At 42.2% G+C, this 23787-nt stretch overlaps 1 protein-coding gene across 2 annotated transcripts in view; it reads right to left on the reverse strand.

Moving 5' to 3' along the window:
- The window catches only part of LOC106610211 (uncharacterized), a 30008-nt gene extending 6358 nt beyond the window's left edge, over positions 1-23650 (reverse strand). Inside the window, exons 1-9 of one of the 2 annotated variants that reach the window (XM_082974167.1) lie at positions 23412-23650; positions 21956-22207; positions 21625-21744; positions 21486-21539; positions 21218-21297; positions 20952-21045; positions 20669-20740; positions 12671-12886; positions 11479-11570 (exon numbers count right to left, since the gene is read on the reverse strand). In XM_082974167.1, the coding sequence (XP_082830293.1) occupies positions 11518-11570; positions 12671-12886; positions 20669-20740; positions 20952-21045; positions 21218-21297; positions 21486-21539; positions 21625-21744; positions 21956-22207; positions 23412-23457 (987 nt within the window). In that variant the 5' untranslated portion in view covers positions 23458-23650 and the 3' untranslated portion in view covers positions 11479-11517. The remainder of the gene's footprint in view (positions 1-11478; positions 11571-12670; positions 12887-20668; positions 20741-20951; positions 21046-21217; positions 21298-21485; positions 21540-21624; positions 21745-21955; positions 22208-23411) is intronic. The other variant, XM_045716573.2, reaches the window with a different exon arrangement.
- Between the last annotated feature and the right edge of the window lie 137 nt (positions 23651-23787).

The raw sequence follows: 23787 nt of genomic DNA on the forward strand, positions 1-23787 counted from the left end.
TTTTGTCCTTGACTTGGCAGTCCGGTACCGCTTGCCATGTGGTAGTAGAGAGAACAGTCTATGACTGGGGTGGCTGGGGTCTTTGACAATTTTTAGGGCCTTCCTCTGACACCGCCTGGTGTAGAGGTCCTGGATGGCAGGCAGCTTATCCCCAGTGATGTGCTGGGCCGTACGCACTACCCTCTGTAGTGCCTTGCGGTCAGAGGCCGAGCAATTGCTGTACCAGGCAGTGATGCAACCAGTCAGGATGCTCTCGATGGTGCAGCTGTAGAACCTTTTGAGGATCTCAGGACCCATGCCAAATCTTTTTAGTTTCCTGAGGGGGAATAGGCTTTGTCGTGCCCTCTTCACGACTGTCTTGGTGTGTTTGGACCATTTTAGTTTGTTGTTGTGGACACCAAGGAACTTGAAGCTCTCAACCTGCTCCACTACAGCCCTGTTGATGAGAATGGGGGCGTACTCGGTCCTCCTTTTCCTGTAGTCCACAATCATCTCCTTAGTCTTGGTTACGGTGAGGGATAGGTTGTTATTCTGGCACCACCCGGCCAGGTCTCTGACCTCCTCCCTATAGGCTGTCTCGTCGTTGTCAGTGATCAGGCCTATCACGGACCAGGGCTAGCAATAGATACTCAAAATCAGTATCTCAATTATACTCCCTTGTTCATTAGCTTTCTGTAGATTACAAGGCTAATCAGCTTACTACACAACAAGAGTTTGATAGCAACACAAGGCTATATTTTAGGCGACTATATGAGTATGGTGTAAGTATAAGATGATAATAAAACAGCTATAAACTATAATTCAAAACACAGAGAGCGTGATAGAGAGAGAGAGAGAGAGAGAGATTTGAGACAGAGAGAGAGACAGAGACAGAGAGAGCGAGAGAGCGAGAAAGAGACAGTGGTTGGAGGTGGTGGTTGGAGTTCCTTATTGGTTATAGATAGCTCTCAAGCATCTGTTTGACTTGACCCCATTTGTCAAGGTTTCGACTTCTTCTACAAAGGCAAGCCATGACCCCATAACGGGGCTTGCTTCAAAACAACCTGCCTCTAAATTGTTTGGAAAGCCATCTAGGCGTCAACTAGCCTTGTCCTCCAGCACAGGCTACAAATGAAGGTTGTCATGGTGTTAACATTGGTGGAGATCCATAATAGTCAATGAGCCAAACGGTATCTAAACTAGCTAAGGGGTTATCTGAATTTTGTCTTTGATTAACTTGTATACTTAGGGTTGTTATAGCAAACAACTGCCACTAAATCAACTGGCTGAACTAGCAAATGTCTTTCACTCAGTTATTGGATTTTTCACAAGACGAATTTGACACCCGGGTTGCTCTGATCTCTGCCACAGAAAGTGATAGTGTTTCAATAGCGAGCAGCTAGCTAGCTACATTCCACCCACACCAACAGCTGTGTACTGTACTATGAGGCAGGGCTGCATCCTAACGTTTAAATATAGTAATGGTTAAATATTCTAATGGTTTCGCTGGGTGTTGGTAAAAAAATTCAAGTAAAAAAAAGAAACAGGAAAAGGGCAAATGGCTACGACCAGGTCATGACAGATGCAAAGCTAACAGGAAGCCTTGGGTGTATGTTTATAATAGATTAACTAGCACCTGCAAGTGACCCTCTTGTAAATTTACCCTCTTGCATTCTAAACACATTTAGATCGTCCGAAACACGTCTGACCTCTAAACCCAAAGGAAAAGACAGCTGGGTTACAGTTGTAGGAAGTGTTTCTGTCTACCAATCAAAAGTGAATATACTCCCACGTGGAATATTTATTTATTTACCCTTTATTAAACTAGGCAAGTCAGTTAAGAACAAATTCTTATTTACAATGATGGCCTACCAAAAGGCAAAAAGTCTACTCCTGCGGGGACAAGGGCTGGGATTAAAAATAATAAATAAATAAAGGACAAAACACAACACTACATAAAGAGAGACCTAAGACAACAACACAGCAAGGCAGCAACACATGACAGCACAACAACATGGTAGCAACACAACATAGAAGCAGCACAAAACATGGTACAAACATTATTGGCACAGACAACAGCACAAAGGCTAAGAAGGTAGAGACAACAATACATCACACAAAGCAGCCACAACTGTCAGTAAGTGTCCATGATTGAATGAAAACAGTGCATTCGGAAAGCATTCAGAACTCTTAACTTGTTCCACATTTGTTACTTTACAGCCTTATTCTAAAACGGATTACATTTTTTCCCTCATCAATCTACACACAATATCCCATAATGACAAAGCAAAAACAGGTTTTAGAAATGTATTAGAAAATAATTTATTTACATAAGTATTCAGACCCTTTCTATGAGACTCAAAATTTTGCTCAGGTGCATCCTGTTTCCATTGATCATCCTTGAGATGTTTCAACAACTTCATTTGAGTCTACCTATAGTAAACTCAACTGATTGGACAGTTGAAAGGCACACACCTGTCTATATAAAGGTCCCACAGTTGACAGTGCACGTCAGAGCAAAAACCAAGCCATAAGGTTGAAGGAATTGTCCGTAGAGCTCTGAGACAGGATTGTGTTGAGGCAGAGATCTGGGGAAGGGTACCACCAAGACTCTTCCTAGAGCTGGCCACCTGGCCAAACTAAGCAAACGGGGGAGAAGGGCCTTGGTTAGGGAGGTGACCAAGAACCCGATGGTAACTCTGAACTCCAGAGTTCCTCTATGGAGATGGGAGAAACTTCCAAAAGGGCAACCATCTCTGCAGCACTCCACCAATCAGGCCTTTATGGTAAAGTGTCCAGAAAGAAGCCACTCCCCAGTAAAAAAGGCACATGTCAGCCTGTTTGGAGTTTACCAAAAGGCACCTAAAGGACTCTCAAACCATGAGAAACAAGATTCTCTGGTCTGATGAAACCAAGATTGAACTCTTTGGCCTGAAAGCCAAGTGTCACGTCTGGAGGAAACCTGGCACCATCCCTACGGTGAAGCATGGTGGCGGCAGCATCATACTGTAGGGATCTTTATCAGCGGCATGACTGGGAGACTAGTCAGGATCGAGGGAAAGATGAACGAAGGAAATAACAGGAGAGATCCTTGATGAAAACCTGCACCAGAGCGCTCTGGACCTCAGACTGGGGCGAAGGTTCATCGTCCAACAAGACAACGACCCTTGGCACACAGCCAAGACAACGCAGGAATGGCTTCAGGACATATCTCGGAATGTCGTTGAGTGGCCCAGCCAAAGCCAAAACTTCAAACATCTCTGGAGAGACCTGAAAATAGCTGTGCAGCGATGCTCCTCATCCAACCTGACAGAGCTTGAGAGGATCTGCACAGAAGAATGGAAGAAACTCCCCAAATACAGGTGTGTGAAGCTTGTAGCGTCATACCCAAGAAGACATGAGGCTGTAATCGCTGCCAAAGGTGCTTCAACAAAGTACTGAGTAAAGGGTCTGCATACTTATGTAAATGTGATATTTCAGTGATTTGAATTTTTTTGTCTAAACCTGTTTTTGCTTTGTAAAATAAATAAAATGACCTTTATTGAACTAGGCAAGTCAGATAAGAACAAATTCTTATTTTCAATGACGGCCTAGGAACAGTGGGTTAACTGCCTTGTTCAGGGGCAGAACGACAGATTTGCACCTTGTCAGCTCGGGAATTTGAACTTGCAACCTTTCGGTTACTAGCCCAACGCTCTAACCACTAGGCTACCCTAGTATTGTGTTGTATTCTATTGTATTGTGTGTAGATTGATGAGGACAAAAAACGATGTCATCCATTTTAGAATAAGGCTGTAACGTAACAAAATGTGGAAAAAGTCAAGGGGTCTGAATACTTTCCGAATGCACTGTACATGTAGATGTACAGTACTAGTCAAAAGTTGACACACCAACACCAACTTTTTCTTTATTTTTACTATTTTCTACATTGTAGAATAATAGTGAAGACATCAAAACTATGAAATAACACGTATGGAATTATGTAGTAACCAGAAAAGTGTTAAAAAAACATCTAATTTGTATTCTCTTAACCAGCTTCACCTGGAATGCTTTTCCAACAGTTTTGAAGGAGTTCCCACATATGCTTGCCTAGTTGTTGGCTGCTTTTCCTTCACTCTGCAGTCCTACTCATCCCAAACCATCTCAATTGGGGTGAGGTCGGGTGATTGTGGAGGCCAAGTCATCTGCTGCAGCACTCCATCACTCTCCTTCTTAGTCAAATATCCCTTACACGGCCTGGAGGTGTGTTGGGTCATTGTTCTGTTGAAAAACAAATGATAGTCCCACTATGCACAAACCAGATGGGATGGCGTATCACTGCAGAATGCTGTGGTAGCCTTGCTGGTTGATGTCTGGTGTGTCTTGAATTCTAAATAAATCAGAGACAGGGTCACCAGCAAAGCACCCCCACACCATCACACCTCCTCCTCCATGCTTCACGGTGGGAACCACACATGCGGAGATCATCCGTTCACCTACTCCGCGTCTCACAAAGACACAGCAGTTGGAACCAAAAATCTCACATTGACAGATTTCCACTGGTCTAATGTCCATTGCTCGTGTTTCTTGGCCCAAGCAAATCTTCTTATTGGTGTCCTTTAGAAGTGGTTTATTTGCAGAAATTTGACCATGAAGGTCTGATTCACACAGTCTCCTCTGAACAGTTGATTTTTAAATGTGTCTGTTACTTGAACTCTGTGAAGCATTTATTTGGGCTGCAATTTATGAGGCTCTAATGTCTGAGGCTCTAATGAACTTATCCTCTGGAGCAGAGGTAACTCTGGGTCTTCCTTTCCTGTGGCGGTCCTCATGAGTGCCAGTTTAATCATAGCGCTTGATGGTTTTAGTGACTGCACTTGAAACTTTCAAAGTTCTTGAAATGTTCCGAATTGACTGACCTTCATGTCTTAAAGTAATGGACTGTCGTTTCTCTTCGCTTATTTGAGCGGTTCTTGCCATAATATGGATTTGGTCTTTTACCAAATAGGGCTATATCTGTATACCACCGCTACCTTGTCACAACACAACTGATTGGCTCAAACGCATTAAGAAGAAATTCCACAAATGAACAAGGCACACCTGTTAATTGAAATGCATTCCAGGTGACTACCTCATGAAGCTGGTTGAGAGAATGCCAAGAGTGTGCAAAGCTGTCATCAACGCAAAGGGTGGCTGCTTTGAAGAATCTCAAATATAAAATACATTTTTGATTTGTTTAACACTTTTTTGGTTACTACATGATTCCATATGTGTTATTTCATAGTTTTAATGTCTTCACTATTATTCTACAATGTAGAAAATAGTAAAAATAAAGAAAAACCCTTGAATTAGTAGGTGTGTCTGGTGTATATGTCAATAGATCCACTGCTAGACCTATCCCGTTACAATCCGGCCTGGATCAGCACTACAAATAGAGGCAAGCAAACAAGGTGTGAGGATTTCCAGAGAAATCAACCATCTGTGATGGATGTAGCACAGCAACGTCAAACAATGGAGGCTGCTGAGGGGAGGACGGCTCAAAATAAATGGCTGGAATGGAGTCAATGGAATGGTATCGAACACGTGGTCTCCACCATTCCAATGACTCCATTCCAGCCATTACTATGAGCCGTCCTCCCCTCAGCAGCCTCCAGTGACTTCAACATAGGAGGGGACCCAGGCCAGTGTGTGTGTGTGTGAGAGAGAGAGAGAGAGCGAGAGAGAGAGAGAGAGCGAGAGAGAGAGAGAGAGAGAGAGAGCGAGAGAGAGAGCGAGAGAGAGAGAGAGAGAGAGAGCGAGAGAGAGAGCGAGAGAGAGAGCGAGAGAGAGAGCGAGAGAGAGAGCGAGAGAGAGAGAGAGAGAGTGTGCGGAGCCCAGCCAGCATAGGGCATGTTTGAAGGCCTTTAACTCTTTATCTGAGCATCAAAGGGAACCTTTACGCTGCATCTCTCAACACACTGGCTGAGTAGAAACAGGGAGACAGGGAGGCAATTCAAGACCTGTGTAGCGCTGGTTTAAATAAGTAGGGCACAAGGGATTAAAGAAGGAGTGTATGAAATGTTGAGGGTAATGGATTTACAAAATGAGATGTGGGGTGTCGTTTGACAGTGTTGTGTGATAAACAATGACTATGAAGATGCTCATTATGTGGTCTTTCAGTCAGTAATGGAATTTAGGGATTACAAGTTGACATCAGGTTAGGAATTCATGTCAAACAAGATGCATACATTTCATGATCAAAGAAATGTCTTTTGACAGAACAACAGTGGCTAACAGTAACATCCAGAGCCTGTATATAACAGTATCACATTAAAAAGCTAGACGGCAGAGACGCCATTTTGTCATAGGGCATTTGGGACCCTCAGACAGTTAAGTACCATCAACACTGAAGCCTGACTCCACGCTCTCCACCTTCAAACTTTGGTCACAGGCAGCAGTCAGCCACCAACACAAACGTGTGTGTTTTAATCTCATTCAAACACAATATGTGTTTAATCTCATGGCTATATACAGTAATAACTAGATAATTTTTTTACATTTACATTTCAGTAGACACTCTTATCCAGAGCGACTTACAGTAGTGAATGCATACATTTCATACATTTAATTTCATTTCATGCATTTTTTTAATTATTATTATTTTCTTGTACTGGCCCCCCATGGGAATCGAACCCACAACCCTGGCGTTGCACACACCATGCTGGCATTGCAAACACCATGCTCTACCAACTGAGCCACAGGGTAATTGTCAGGGTAGAGGACTACTCATGCTATGTGAGCCACATAATACGAGCTAATACTAATCTAATATAACATTATAAATATCAGTCTGTAGATACATGCAGCTGTTGTCATATTACACAACTTGAGCTGGTCTATTGTTGAATGATTCTCAGTGTGGAGCCCTGCACAATGTCTAACTCAGTTGGTGAGCCAGGGCAGAGAGTACACTGCTTATGTAATGGTTTGGGGAATCAAGCTTGTCTGATGAGTAACTGCCTGAGGCCTGAAGTCTTGTGTTAGCTCCCCAAGCGAATGCTTAGGCTTTTAGCTTAGTGGGCTAACATTGTTGTGTTGCACAGGACACAAGAGGCAGATTTGGGATCAGCTGACACCAGCTGTTTCTGTCCTGTGTGTGTGTGTGTGTGTGTGTGTGTGTGTGTGTGTGTGTGTGTGTGTGTGTGTGTGTGTGTGTGTGTGTGTTTAAAGGGGCCTTTCCATCCTGCCTTTCCACTAGTCCCTCCCTGTGATAAAACATCAAGCCAGTCAGGTGACATGACAGAGCCCTGTCATCTCCATCACCACATCAAAACCCACACATGCAGGAAACACCACCCAGCCACTGTTATTACTGAGCCCAGGCCCCCTCTCACACTGCCATAGAGCCATTGGGACGCCCAAAATGGTGGTCACAAACCCCAAAATGGAGGTCTGGTTTCTTTTTTATTACTGGTGACAGCATTGCCACTACATAAACAATATTTTTTATTTATTTTGGAGCCGATGAATGACAAATATATCTAAGCACAAAGTTAGAAGATCTGTTCATAAACACATGAGATATAATCTGACCCTTGACCTCTGAGTCTCTACACAGCCTTGCCCCGTCTTTGAACCTGTGTCCAATCACATCGAACGAAAGCCCCTCTTGAACAATAAAATAGCCCACACTAATTACTAGCTAGGCTTGTCCACATTTTCTCCTCTCTCTCTCTCTGGATCGACGGTCTATTCCAGTCAAATGTATGATAACCCCCGTGAGCTGACGGCATGAAAGCAAACCCGATTGGAAAATAACACAGCCGGCCTAACCAGCTAATTATGCTGTTTCATGAGCTGTCAGGTCCTGTCCATTATCTCCCCTGGATGGGGGAGACAAGAGGCCTTTCAAGTTCAGGCTTTCCAGCTTGCTCATCACTACCTAAACCAGGTGGAAGGAAGAAAGGACTGGTTGTTTCTTGCTTTTCTCTTTCTTTCCTTTTTATGTCTCCTTCAAGGTCGATTCAGTCTGTTTTCTATGTATGTAAAGCACAAAATAGACAGCTTTTCTTATTGTTTATGAGCAAGGCCCAGCTTGCCTTCCAAGAATGGCATTTTCTCCTCATGCTAAAAGTGAAATCCACAACTGAAGCTGCTGTATCATCCGTCGTCTTTTCCACTGTATTTAGAATATAGAGTTAATAACTACAATTCAACAGTGAGAATAATAGGCTACACTCTTAGACAAAAAGGTGCCATCTCGAACCTAAAAGTGTTCTTCGGCTGTCTCCGTTGGACAGGGGTGTCAAACTCATTCCATGGAGGGCCTGGTGTCTGCTGGTTTTTGGTTTTCCCTTTCAGTGAAGACCTAGACAACCAGGTTGACCTTAATTCATCAATTAAGTACAAAGGAGGAGCAGAAATCCTCGTCCCTCCGTGGAATGAGTTTGACACGTGCCATAGGAGAATCCTTTGAAGAACCCTTTTGTGTTCCATGTAGAATGTTTCACAAAGGGTTTTACATGAAACTCAAAAGGGTTCTACCTGAAACCAAAAAGTGTTCTCCCTGGAACAAAAAAAGGGTTCTCCTATGGGGACAGCCAAATAACCCGTTTGGAACCCTTTTTTCTATGAGTGTAACTACCAAGCCTATCAGCGGGCATACTTGCTTTCCATTGCCGAAATATAAATAATGTCGCTGTAGTTGCCGTGATCCAATATCACTCCCCCAGTGTGAAACTCTAAACCATATCAATAACGTGCTGCTAGAAGGTAGCCCTGGTAGCCTCAGCTCTCACTGTTTCTGTAAGTCATACGAAAGTTCTGGAAGGCAATGGTATAGGAGCAATTACGTACCAGAATCCCCAGGAACTAAAATGTTAAACGGTGTGTATATGTGATTATATATGACTGACATAGGTAAATAGAAACTAGCATAAAACATGTCATTTTAACAGTTGTATTTTGCTACATTACACATGTAGGATTATTAACGTCGTCCTATATTATCTACGGTTAGTTATTCTCCATCTACATGTTCAACTCTGTCTCTAACAATTCTGTTAAATACATCTGTAAATAAATCACATGAAATGGATCCTGGGACAATGAGGTGCATGGGGCCTTGTGTAGTGTAAAATACTCTGGACCAAGGTAGTAATTTCTTCTGAGAGTGGCTCTGTCTGGACCAATTATCCAATCCTCTAATGAACTAATTATGGTGGTCTGAAGGCAATAATTGTAATTACATACACAGCCACAGCATAGCCACCAAGACTTTCTCTCACGTTTTCCCCTACCTTAAAGACGGAGATTGGAGACACGTCAGTCATCTTTAAGAATGACTAAGGTTACACTGTGCATATTTGTGTACATGCAGTGTACACATGCATACCTGCATTCTAAAAACATAAAAATGTATCCATTAGTCCACTGCCTCTCCTCTCCCCCTACTGACCCTCATTCTGAATCTCCTGCTCAAACCATCCTGGAGGGGGGAGAGCGAGAGAAAGAAAAGATAAAGGAAGAGCGAGGGAGAAAAAGGGGAAACCTGACTATTCTTCCCACCGGGATAAAGCAACGGGCTGCCTTACAAATCCCCACCCTTCTTATCCAGCCTTTTCATAAATACCCATAAAGGACATGTTTGTCAGTGGTGCTACGCAGTAGCCTTCTCTTCTAATTGCACTCTCCTACATGACCTAATTCATTCTGCTGTAAATGTAGTTTTATGAGACCTAATTCATTCTGCTGTAAATGTAGTTTTATGAGACCTAATTCATTCTGCTGTAAATGTAGTTTTATGAGACCTAATTCATTCTGCTGTAAATGTAGTTTTATGAGATCTAATTCATTCTGCTGTAAATGCAGTTTTATGAGACCTAATTCATTCTGCTGTAAATGTCGTTTTATGAGACCTGATTCATTCTGCTGTAGAGATGGCCCTGCGGAGTTTTATGAGACCTAATTCATTCTGCTGTAAATGTAGTTTTATGAGACCTAATTCATTCTGCTGTAAATGTAGTTTTATGAGACCTAATTCATTCTGCTGTAAATGTAGTTTTATGAGACCTAATTCATTCTGCTGTAAATGTAGTTTTATGAGACCTAATTCATTCTGCTGTAAATGTAGTTTTATGAGACCTAATTCATTCTGCTGTAAATGTAGTTTTATGAGACCTAATTCATTCTGCTGTAAATGTAGTTTTATGAGACCTAATTCATTCTGCTGTAAATGTAGTTTTATGAGACCTGATTCATTCTGCTGTAAATGTAGTTTTATGAGACCTAATTCATTCTGCTGTAAATGTAGTTTTATGAGGGATGGTCACTAGACATCTTTCTACATTATGTGATTCTACTATACTATATGAGGAAATGTCAACACTACACGTCATCTTAAGGGTCACACAAAAAAGCAGGCCAAGCAAAACTACTGACTGAGCGATAGAGAAAGGGGGGAGGAAGAGAGGGGTGGGAAAAAGTGAGGGACTGACAACCCCTGATGGATGTGAGATAACAGGGATTTCTGGGGGTCTGCTTTTTTGTGAAATGGGATGCGACCTGTGACTGTTAACACATTGCGTCTCGGCGGCAGGCCTAAGATCTGGGCCTATCATCAGCTGTTAAGAGCGGGGTGGATTCCTCAGGTCTTCAGGGTCCAGGCCCTGGGCAGCAGCATTATAGTGGCGGCAGGGTTCAGAGAGAAGAGAGACACAGGTGCAGGGGGCAATAGTTATAACTTCGTGTCTGACTGACTGACTGGCTAGCTGACCCAAGCTGCTGGGGTCTGTGAGGAATCTAGCTGGAGTGCCTGATTGAAATGAGATAAGAGGCAGAGTTATGAGCAGAACAATTGTATGAGAGAGTATGAGTGGAAATCGGAAATGCATTGTTTAGCGGCAAGTGGGCAAGGAGATCTTGAAGAGGGTTGGGAGCTGTTTGGTAGATTGTGAAAGATATTTGATGTGCAAGTTGTGGTCGTTTTCTTCTAACTGTACGACTTGTTCTTGTAGAGGCTAAACAACGTCTGTCCAATAAATAAGTTATAAAATTGCAGAGGTATAACAAATACGCCTACATGTGTCCCTCTCACTCAACCTGGAGCCTATATAAATCCTCCCTACACAAGAAATTCAACTGTGATATATGCTGCAATATCTTATGACAGTCAATGGAGAATTGAGTCCAGATGCATCGACAACCACAAACATCCCTTCAAGGAATATATAATATATATCAATGTGGATTAGCCTCGTCAAGAAGATTTACGAAGATGGGAACAAATAATCTAATGAAGACTGATAGATAATGACCAGCAGTACCGGTAGATTGGTGGTTATGACGTCCTATTTATACTGCAATGTTAATTCAGGGAGACCGGTTCAGTAACATATCTGGCACTTCCAGCAGAAGTCGTTTGCGGCCTGCTGACCTGGCTGGTAGGGGGGGTGGGGGGGAGTGATCCGTTTACTAACACCTGAGCTGGGGAAGTAGTTCAGCAGCTGCAGGGGGGAGGTTGGGGGTCCGATGGGGGCTTACCGTGGTTGTGAAGGGGCTGCAGATAAAGGAGGATCTCTTTTAGGCCGGGTTGTCCAGAGGAACCTCAGAGAAGCTGCTGGTCATGGCCCGTCCTGAGAAAGTGTGTGAGAGCGAGAGGAAAAAGTGTGTGTGAGACAAACAAAATAATGAGGAGACAGGGCATAGATGAAGTGATGACCATGGGGAGTTTTAACCCTAGATCTATGGCTACATTTCTCCTGCTAATGGTTACTAAAGGATGCTTGTATCCCTGCACTCATACATTCCAGAAAATATTTGAGTAATGGCAGCAGACCTACAGTCAGGATCCCTGCCAAAGTAGAACATTCAATACTGATGTGATGGTAGAACATGTGTTCTGAATCATATACTGTAGAACCATCTGATAGTAGTGGGACTAAACAATGGAATCCTACAGCCATTCTTACGAGTGACCCTATAGCCACAGTTTACAAATATCCCATGCATTTTTGGACCGCTGAAAGACTGAAAGAACAACTGGCGTTCTCTCTTGGTTTGAGCTCTGCGACATGTCTTAGTAAAGGGGAAGGGTCATACACATACGTCTGCTGCTAACAACTGCCTTTCACTTGCCATGGCTTGACCATTTAGTGATGCTTTCCATCGGTTTTGACCAGATATTTAAAACTGACTCAAGTGTCCCCAGTGTGCGTTCATCTATGTTCCACTGCTGGGAGGAACACCACTGCTATTAGAGCCCAACTGAAAGTTGCTTTAGAAAACGACAGCTTGAACTAACTGTCTTGATGAGTTGTTGGTTCAGTCTTCACCACCCAATTATAGAAGAATCCTTCACGCTGAGATATGGACATAGTCTGGGAGTTGTAGTGTTATCACCATGCTGTGTTAATGACATTCTCCCCAGGAGAGGAATGTTCAAGGCGTAGTAGAACACTTCTGTTCAACATTGTATCCCTGAGTCAATTACAGAGAAAGAGGAAGTGGATAAACCAATCTGTCTCGTTGTATTTTCAAACGACGCAAAGAAGCGAAACGAGAGGTGTGATGTGTTTAGCCCCCTTTTTTTAAACGGCGAGGAACAATATTCAACTAACCATAGCCATAGATACCATGACGTTAGAAGATGTATACAAATGTTCAACGGAAATGTGTCTTCTTCTTTACCCCAACCCGTCAGAAGAGGTTGTAGCAGATATTGAACGATACCAACCTCTTGGAGTTGAAGTGATCCTGGCGGTTGGGATGGTGTTGTTGTTGTTGTTCTCGTTGGCCTCCACTGACTCCACTGAGGTCTTATTGGAGACAGTGTTCTCATCATCAGTCTCCCCTGCTGGGGCCTCAGGGGCTACGTCTCCAGGGGCCCCATCATCAGGTTTGTCCACAGGGCTGGCAGGCGGAGCGTCGTCAGAGATTTTCTCACTATCTGCTGCAGAGGGAGTACAGAGTTTAATCATGTCAGTGTCTTAACATATTAAAGTTGAATTATACACACAATATCTCTGAAGAGCTTGCCACAGCACACTTCAACACACCCATTAATGCATATACCTGTAGTTAACACATGTTCACCCTATTTCTGGCTAAGAAAGGCATATTTACCTTGCTCTGCAAGACTGTGCTTTGTCATTACCCCTAAGCATTACTATAATGATAGCATTTCCTATCTGTCTCCTGGCCTGCAGTGTTTCTCTTTCTGTTCCTACAAGAATGTTTCTGCCCACTTTGACTGTTGGGGGACTTCTCCTCTACTGAACGAGCTTATCCAGGCCAGGCCCAGGCCTCCGGTTGGTCGCCTAATGAGGTCCTGATTACTGACCAGGCCTTGCTGGGAGAGCAGCACCACACAGCTGGTTAAGAGCCGTGGGAAAGTATGGCCGCCTCGTTATTATCTTACCCAAGGTGATGGGGGGGACTGAGGGGGCTGGTGGGGACAAGGGTGCTAGGGGGCTGGGGAGGGGGGGGGGGGGTAACCCCACTGCTGTTCTGGACATATCTGTAGCATCTGTTAACCACCATTGCTACCTCTTGTGAGGACAGACACTGGGAGACAAGAAGCAAGTACAGGGAGTGAATATTTAATAAATAACAGACATGAAACAAAACACAGACAGCGTCTGGACATGGGAAACATAACATTAATGCTGACACGGGGATCAAACTGCGGCTATGGAACCCTGACCTGTTCACCGGACATGTTACCTGTCCCAGACCTGCTGTTTTCAACTCTCTAGAGACAGCAGGAGCGATAGAGATAGTCTGAATGATCGGCTATGAAAAGCCAACTGACATTTACTCCTGAGGTGCTGACCTGTTGCACCCTCGACAACCACTGTGATTATTATTATTTGACCCTGCTGGTCATCGATGAACATTTGAACATCTTGGCCATGTTCTGTTATAATCTCCATCCGGCACAGCCAGAAGAGGACTGGCCACCCCTCATGGCCTGGTTCCTCTCTAGGTTTCTTCCTAGGTTCTGGCCTTTCTAGGGAGTTTTTCCTAGCCACCGTGCTTCTACACCTGCATTGCTTGCTGTTTGGGGTTTTAGGCTGGGTTTCTGTACAGCACTTTGTGACATCAGCTGATGTAAAAAGGGCTTAATAAATATATTTCATTGAAATTTGATTGAATAGACAGATATAGAGGAGGCAATCAATAAAGTGATGGAGTCCAGGTGAGTCCAATGAAGCGCTGATGCCCGTAACGATGGTGACAGGTGTGCGTAATGATGGGCAGCTTGGCGGAAAGGGGGAGCGGGAGCAGGCGTGACACCTCTGGCTACTGTGTGTGTGTACATGTTTTCCTACCTTATCAGGACCACAATGTCCTGACAAGTCACCAGAATGTTCTGACAAGGTAGGAAAACAAGACATTTTGAAAAGTCATTACTTTTTTCCATGTCCTGAATTTGTTACAATCCTATTTTTGGCTTAAGGGTTAGGTTTCGGGGGCTAAGGTTAGGAAAATAGGATTTTGAATGGGAATACATTTTTACCCCCCAAAATGTCTTGAAAATGCATGAAAACAAAGCTGTGTGTACGTGTCTGATGCTCAGCCCCCCACCTCTCCACTCAGTGGCTGGTTGCTATCGCTAATCCCCGTCATTAGTTCTTCCAGACCCCCGACTCACTCAAAACCAACACGATAATTTACTGTCCAAGGGAATGTGGGAATGGAGCGTGAGATCTGTAATTAGCCTTGATGAGAGCTAAATCAGTCTCTGGGACCAGACTCGATAATTGAGAAAAGAAAGTGTCAAGGTCGGTCGCCGGAGCAGTTGGTAGAGATTAAGGTTGTTTCAAGTCATCCCTCACAGCTGGAGCCAAAGCTAAGAATGAGAGAGCGACAGGCAGAGGTACAAGTTGAGAGTGGCTGACTAATTAGTGAGGCCAAGGCATTGCTCTGCATGCTAGCTAGGATTAATGATAATGTTAGGTTTTTCATAGTTTGTAAAATATGGTTACAAATATATACAGTACCAGTCAAAAGTTTGGACACACCTACTCATTCAAGGATTTTTCTTTGTTTTTACTATTTTCTACATTGTAGAATAAATAGTGAAGACATTGAAACTATGAAATAACACATATGGAATCACTTAGTAACCAAAAAGTGTTTTTATATGTTTATTTATATATTTGAGAATCTTCAAATATCCACCCTTTGCCATAATGACAGCTTTGCACACTCTTGGCATTCTCTCAACCAGCTTCATGAGGTAGTCACCTGGAATGCATTTCAATTAACAGGTGTGCCTTGTTAAATGTTTATATGTGGAATTTCTTTCCTTCTTAATGCATTTGAGCCAATCAGTTGTGTTGTGACAAGGTAGGGGTGGTATACAGAAGATAGCCCTATTTGGTTGAAGACCAAGCCCATGTTATGACAAGAACAGCTTAAACAAGCAAAGAGAAACAGCAGTCCATCATTACTTTAAGACATGAAGGTCAGTCAATGCGGAAAATGTCAAGAACTTTGAAAGTTTCTTCAAGTGCACTCGCAAAAACCATCAAGCGCTATGATGAAATGGGCTCTCATGAGGAACGCCACAGGAAAGGAAGACCCAGAGTTAGGATAAGTTCATTAGAGTTACTAGCCTCAGAAATGTCTGTCCAAATAAATGCCTCAGAGTTCTAGTAACAGATACATCTCAATATCAACTGTTCAGAGGAGACTACGTGAATCAGGCCTTCATGGTCGAATTGCTCAACAACAAAAAAACAACAACAAAAACACTACTAAAAAAAGACACCAATAAGAAGAAGAGACTTGGGCTTGGGCCAAGAAACACGAGCAATGGACATTAGACCAGTGGAAATCTGTCCTTTTGTCTGATGAGTCCATGTGCAATTTCTGGTTCCAACCGCTGTGTCTTTGTGAGACGCAGAGTAGGTGAACGGATGATCTCTGCATGTGTGGTTCCCACCATGAAGCATGGAAGAGGAGGTGTGATGGTGTGGGGGTGCTTTGCTGGTGACACTGCCGGTAATCTATATAGAATTCAAGACACACTTAACCAACAAGGCTACCACAGCATTCTGCAGCGATACGCCAATCCCATCTGGTTTGCGCTTAGTGGGACTATCATTTGTTTTTCAACAGGACAATGACCCAACACACCTGCAGGCTGTGTACGGGCTATTTGACCAAAAAGGAGAGTGACGGAGTGCTGCATCAGATGACCTGGCCTCCACAAATCCCCCGACCTCAACCCAACTGAGATGGTTTGGGATGAGTTGGACCGCAGAGTGAAGGAAAAGCAGCCAACAAGTGCTAAGCATATGTGGGAACTCCTTCAAGACTGTTGGAAAAGCATTCCAGGTAAAGCTGGTTGAGAGAATGCCAAGAGTGTGCAAAGCTGTCATCAAGGCAAAGGCTGGCTACGTTGAAGAATCTAAAATATATATATTTGTTTAACACTTTTTTGGTTACTACATGATTACCTATGTGTTATTTCATAATGCTGATGTCTTCACTATTATTCTACAATGTAGAAAATAGTAAAAAAATTAAGAAAAACCCTTGAATGAGTAGGTGTTCTAAAACTTTTTTCCGGTAGAGTGTGTGTGTGTGTGTGTGTGTGTACTTCCGCAAGCAGAGAACTATTGAAAACGAGAAGTGTCCCCTTTTTCTGCAGAGAACATATCTCCCTAAACAAGAGGCTCTTACAACATCAAACCAAGTACGTAGTAACACAATCTAGCCATTACATCATGGTACTGAAAAACAATCCTACAAAGTCGAAGTCGACCAAATCGATCAGCTGACGGACATGTAGGACATTTTGGTCAAGCCAAACCATAAAAAGGAACAAATACATAAAGGACCGATAACAAACAAAATATTTCAAAAGGGCTTTCTCTCCACACCTCTAGTAAAGGAGACGGACTGCACTGCAAGAATCTTGGCACTGACCCATAAATACCCCAGAGAGGTTAAGAAATAGAGATCATGTCTAATTGTGTATCTGTGGGCCTTTGTGTTTGAGCGCGTTTGGTGTGTGTGCGTGCGTAATTCATTCTAAAAGGAGTTAAACTGTTCATTACTCTGTTTCATACACATAAGATCCTTTTCATGATGTCCATCTCAAACCCAGTCCTAGTGACAATTGTCTATCATTTTTAACAGACTGACTTTACAGTCATGGGGCAGCAGTTTACAACAGTGGAATTCACACCTCCCCAGACCATGGTTTCATTTGTTTAATGCCAGTGCAACGTCTTGAGTTGAAGATTTAAAAAAAAAAAAAAAAAAAAAGGAGAGGAGAGGAAAAAAGGTAGTTACTTTTAAAAGCGCCAATCAAAACTGACCCATTCCACAAAGTGTGACCCAGGGCAAAGAGAGAAAGACAAGCTCAGACATGCCCACGACAGTCACAAATCCTGGGAAGATCCCGGAGAGAAATAAGAATTCCAACCACTTTCAACCTGAATGAAACGTTACATCAAAAGGAAGGACTATCACAGATTGAGAATGAATTAAAACAGCTAATGTGCATGGTGTTCTCTTCTCTTACTATAATGGTTGATGTTTCCATTATTTCACTGTGTGTGTTTTATTACACAGGTGTCTGATGCCTGACATCCAGAATTCTTTAGCAGGGTTCATTTTTCTCGCATATGTGGCAAAGTATTTTGCTGTGCGACCTGGAATTGTCGTTTTGGAGCACCAGTGCACATATTTAAAAAAAATTATAATAATGTACGATTCAAGCTTTAATATCTTAAATATTTCTCATTGTGCTCCTAAATGTTCTTGCGTGCGCTCCAAGATTTTTCAACATAGGTGCACACGTGTTCCTTCTAAAAAAGGTCAGCGTAGAGCCAGCCCTATTTAGTACAAACAGGTTTACTTTGCAGATAAGATGGGGTTGAGGACGATACACTTATTTGACAAGATAGCACTCTGGTAAAAGAGGATATGGTTATCCACAGCCAGCTGAGCAGCATATTAGAGCTATGGCATTTTCTGACACAAAACTTGTCACTATTTTGAAATGTCCTCTGTTTAAAGCACTGAGAACAATAGACCAAAGTATAAAAAGGTAATGTCTTATAACACAAGAACATGAAAGGTAGCCTATACCATAGGAGCTGTAGTTACATATCCATCAGAGACCAATGAACAACTCGCTCTGTGCTTTTACTCTCCTGTTCATTCTCTAGGGTTTTGTTTCCATCCAGTGGCGGATGTTGGTACGGCACCTCACCACAAAGATGACATTACACATTTGGTTGAGTTGTTAATTAACGAGAATTCAACGTGACAAGAAAATGGCACCATCTCATTGGATTTAGGTTAAAAAGTAAGGAGAAAAAATATATAAAAATCCCTAACGTTGATGACTTCTTTCAAATCCAATCAGTTTTCTAAGTTGATTCAATCAGTTTTTCCACTTGGAAACAATGTTGATTCAACCAGTTTTTGCCCAGTGGGGAAGCTCTTACCTAAACAATGTATAGTCATGACCGAAATTATTGGCACCCTTGATAAAGATGAGAAAAAAGACTGTATAAATATTACAAATACTGAGATATATTGTATGCTCAACATTTCGTGGAAATTATATTATATTAATACAACTGCTCACAGAAAAAATATTTGGTTGAACAAGTAATTTAAAAAAAAGATGGGTATCAAAATGATTGAAAGTCCGGAGATGGGATGGCTACCACAAATGTTTTATTTTGTGGCCAACTAACCATTTCTTTGTAGATTTTGATGTATTCTTGAGGTCATTTTCTTGCTGGAAGATCCACTTGCTGCCAAGTTTCAGCCTCCTTGCAGCAGCAACCAGGTTTTTGGCAAAGATGTACTGTAACTTTGGGCTCCCAAGTGGCGCAGCGGTCTAAGTCACTGCATCTCAGTGCTGGAGGCACTACAGACACCCAGGTTTGAATCCAGGCTGTATCACCACGTGCCGGGATTGGGAGTCCCATAGGGCGGCGCACAGTTGGCACAGCGTCGTCCGGGTTTGGCCAGTGTAGGCCGTCATTGTAAATAAGAATTTGTTCTTAACTGACTTGCCTAGTTAATTAAAGGCTAAATAAAAATACATTTTAAAACTTGGTAAAGTTCATGATGCCCTTGAACTTAGCAAGGGCCCCAGGAACAACAGCCCCACAAAATCAAATATCCACCACCATATCTTATGAGGTTTTCTTCTGCATATGCATCCTTCTTTTAAACGCCAAACCCACCACTGGTGTGTGTGACCAAAGAGCTCTATTTTTGTCTAATCTGATCATAGCACCCGTGTCCAATCCAAGTGCCAATGCTGTTTAGCAAACACCAGGTGTTTACATTTGTTGCCCAATAAAGGCTCCTATTGGCATGGAGGCGGCGTCTATTTATAGATTTGGAGTCTTGGTGACCCCAGGATAATTCTCCAACGACGACCCTTGGTCTTTTCTTTGCCTAACCATCTTCCTCACTGTGATTGGGGACAAGTTACAGTTGGGTCCTCTACCAGACCTGCTAACCACTGTTCCAGTGGTTTTAAACTTTGTAAATGTTGCCCAGTAGTTTCCTTTTCCCCATTTTGATGGATGACAAATGGATTTTACATGCGTGTTACTTAATTTTTACCCCAGTGAAACAGGAAGCCATGAAAGTTTTGGTTCATTTAAAGAAATGGTTCTTTAAATGATGCATTTTGTGTTGCCATGAATAAGTGGCCAGTGACACTTTGCTTCAGGGGGAGTTGTGATATGCAAAAAAACACATTTCCATTACACATGTGTGTAACAGGACAAATATCTTCAAAACTTGACTGCTGACATGCAAAACAGTTTGGGACTGTATCAACATTGGACTAATGAGAGGGGAAAAATAAAACAAATAAAAACAGTTACCCTTTAAGCTGAGATTAATTTTAAAAAAAATACTATGTTAGTGCTGATTCAAGTTTGTTTGATTTTATTTATAAGACTCGTTAGGGGTGCTAATCATTTTGATCTTTTTTAGATTTGTTTTATTACTTGTTAAACAAAATATTTTTCTCTGAGCAATTGTATTAGTAATATAATGTTCCCATACATTGGCCAGGTTGCAGTTGTAAATGAGAACTTGTTCTCAACTGGCCTACCTGGTTAAATAAAAATAAAAAATAAACCTCAGTATTTGCATTATTTATTTTACAGTCTTTTTTGATCATCTTTATCAAGGGTGCCAATCATTTCGGTCGTGACTGTAAATGTAAGCTCTTAGGGACTCTAAACCTTACACAGTGCTCGATTCACTGTTTTGAATAAAACTTGAATCAAAACAGTGATAAGAGCAAGAGCCGGGGAGAGCAGTGTGTGGGCTTCTCTTTTCTTTGAAGTTCTCTCATTATTCCCACACGCCTGCCACACAAGACATCGTGAAGTTTTAAAATGAAGTTGAAAAATGTATTATTTCAGCTGTGACTCTGGCCATTTTAAAACGTAGATAACTATGAATGTACAGTATAGTTATTAACACACTTCAACTTCCTTTTGTCTTCTCTTTAACGGCTGTTGCAAAAGAGGAAATCCACTCTGAACACAAAACCCATTCCAGTAACCAAACAATACATCACACTTGACAGATCACTGTGCAATAACTCAATGACTCATAGAAAAACGACCAATATATCATTCTAATAGAGAATTGTTCTTCTTTTGGGGGCACACTGTCATAGGCCCAGCAAACTGACCCTATGACCCCATTACTTCATCAAGCTCACCTCTTTCTCCCTCACTTCCCTTAACCAGGACCTCGGTGCTGCTGAGATCCACGGCGGTAAAGGTGTCCATCCCTGGAGAAGTGATCAAAGATAACATGCATTAGTCATGGTTTATAGGCCGGCACTGTAAACAAGAATTTGTTCTTAACTGACTTGCCTAGTTAAATAAAGGTTCAATAAAAAATGGTTACTACTAGTCTAACACGTATTACCCATTTGACCACGACAGATGTATAATACATGTTTTATTCTATACATATTCTATGTAATTCTATGTTGTCACCCTTCTGTGTTGAGGAGTTGTCAAACACGGCATCAGGACCCGCAGTACTCAGAGGCAGATCCTCATGCCCGCCTCGGAGATCTAGGGAGTACCTCTGGAAACACAACACACACTTCAATGGGCTACAAAACATACAGGCATCTACAGACATCGTTGAATGCTAGTGTTTGGTGTTAGTACAAAGTCAAGCTGAAGATTTGTTATAGAATGTTAGAATTGATTAGATCACAGAATTGAATTTGACAAACAGCATACACCTTACTCACCCTTGATGTCTTCTTTGTAATGAAGCATGCTGCTACAAGCACACAGGCAGTGATGATGATCACAATGAAGATGATCAATCCTATTAAGAAACAGAAAACAATCAATTGTTGAGCAACAAGATAAAGGCCATGCAAGTCATTCTGGACCTAAATGTTAATGTTATATTTAATGTGGGTTAGTCTGACAAATGATAACCAATTCAGATTTGGTGTCAGAACACACACCGTTGGGCAAGTTTGAGACATTTTTTAAATGCAATCACGTTACCAATGTGGGGCGATTTTCTCGCAGAGGGTTTTGGTTGAGCAGTTCCCGCCAAACCTTTTAAATAAAGAGAAGATAGAAGTTGTGTACTGATGGATTCGCATCACAGTGGATTCACTTCACTCTGGTGAGATCAGCTCACCTGTATTCTTGGTGGTGCTAGTAGCAGAAGTGCTAGTAGTTGTACTGCTGGCCTCTGCTGGGTGCTTTGATGTAGAGACTTCCATTGGTGAGGGCCAGGATGTAGGTCCTGGAGATGCATCTTGAGAAAAATGACTGTTACTTTACCTCCACCAAAGCAGGTAGGAAATTAGCATCGATCAGAGATGGAGCCAAGACTTAGACCCCTCGAGACTGTATCGACTGGTCTTGAGTGGTCTCAAGACCCAAGACAACGAGGTCAAGACTCCATCTCCAGTATCGACCACTGACCATAAACTGACCATACAGTGAAAGCAGCAACTCCAACCTACCTGAACTGGTCTTCAGTGGTGTGGTTACTGTGTGGTTAGGCCTCCCGGTGGAATTGGTTATAGAGCCGTTATCAAAAATTAGATCAGGAAGGCTTGGGGTTATGGCGGAAAATGTTAAATCATTGTTGTCTACAGCCATGGCATGTCCTGGAGTGGCTGTGTCGTTGGCTGGGTTGGAGGCTGAGGTGGGCTGGGTTACAGTGGGATTGACTGGCTGTGTCTGGGCTGTGGTGGTAGAAGCCAGGACGAGACCTGGAAAAAGACATGGGTATGGTTTAGAATCAGTGTTGGGGAGTAGTGAACTACATGTAGTTCAACTAGTCATATTAATGACATTTTGCTGTAGCTTGGTGGTTCTGTAGTTGAACTAAATTCACATCTTGGTAGTGTTTTCAGTAGTTCATTACTTTGTTGCCAAGTAGCGGTGTTGCTAACTACTGGAACTACACACTACTTGTTTTTTGCAATAAGAAAATAAAGTATGGGTGAAGTAGGAAATCATTGCCTTTCTTTTTTTCGGTATCAGAGTTTGGGAAACCCTGGTCTACGATATTTCTGATTTAGAATTGATCATTATCACAAAGTGGCAAACTACTTTTTTATTTGTTAAAACAACGTTGTAGTCACATTATGCATATTGAGCAACAACTGTCCCGTAGACGGGGCACCGATCCATAAGAAGTTTAAGTAAATTATTTCCCTTAAGATAGGGCTCTACAGTGCAACCTTTTTACGCATATGCGCCTAATTATTTTGCTGTGAGACCTGGAATAGAAAAATGAAGGATGTAATATCGCAAATATCTTTCATTGTGCTCCTAAATTTATTTGTGTGCGCCTGCATTTTTCAACTTAGGCGCACCCATGCTCCTCGTAGTGCCCTGTAAGGGCAGCTTTAGTGTAGCTCATCTTCTTCCAATGTAAAGTAACTGGGAGTTTGCTAAACTATGATTTCAGAGTAGCTTCCCCCAACACTGTGTAGAATATAGAGAGAAGAAACCATTGCATAGATAGAGCATTGACTACATCAGCAGCATTTTGGCAGATAAACTGAATTGACAAAACCAGTTGAGAAAACAATCTCGTATTTGTATAATAACCTGTGCAAAATAATCAAAGACTTGATCTTAACTATACAAAAATAAGCAAAGGACATCAAAGTAATGTTATACTAGATAATATTCAACAAGTAACCTAGTGGTTAAGAGTGTTTGGCCAGCCCCAAAAAATAAAATCTATTTTTGTTATTATTTTAAAGATAAATAAATAGCTTTTAGACAGTAAACGAAAGGTCTCTGGTTCGAATCACCGTGCCGACTAGGTTGACGTGCTCTTGCACAAGGGCACATCAACATGTCTCCGGTAAGTCGCCCTGGATAAGAGCGTCTGCGAAATAACTAAAATGTAAACATACTGTAAATGTCGCAAAAACAGAGAAAGGCAGAGAGGCAGCTTACCCGAAAGGACAATCAGACAGGGAAACGTAAAATGTATTTTGTCCATTTTGAGTAACCCTTGTGTATAGTTATCTTTCCCTGTTACTCTAGTAGCCTGCTGTAGACTGTGTCACTAACTGAGTGAGGAAATGCAGTGCAGTCTAGTGCATCCCTCTCAGGATGCTGGGCCATGAAGCCACAGAGAACATTCACCGCCACAGGATGTAAAATAGAGAAATAGCTTTGCTCGAAAAAGTACTGGGGGAAATTACAAACTTTTATACAAAACTACTCCCCCTCGGGTTCAGAATTCAGACATTCTCTCAAAAGCAGAGGAGTGATGCTTTTCTATCATCTAGGATTCTGCCCATACCCAACCCCAGACATTTATTGTTTG

The sequence above is a fragment of the Salmo salar genome, chromosome 04 (genome assembly GCF_965601325.2).
Source record: "Salmo salar chromosome 04, fSalSal1, whole genome shotgun sequence".
NCBI classification, from domain to species: Eukaryota; Metazoa; Chordata; class Actinopteri; order Salmoniformes; family Salmonidae; genus Salmo; species Salmo salar.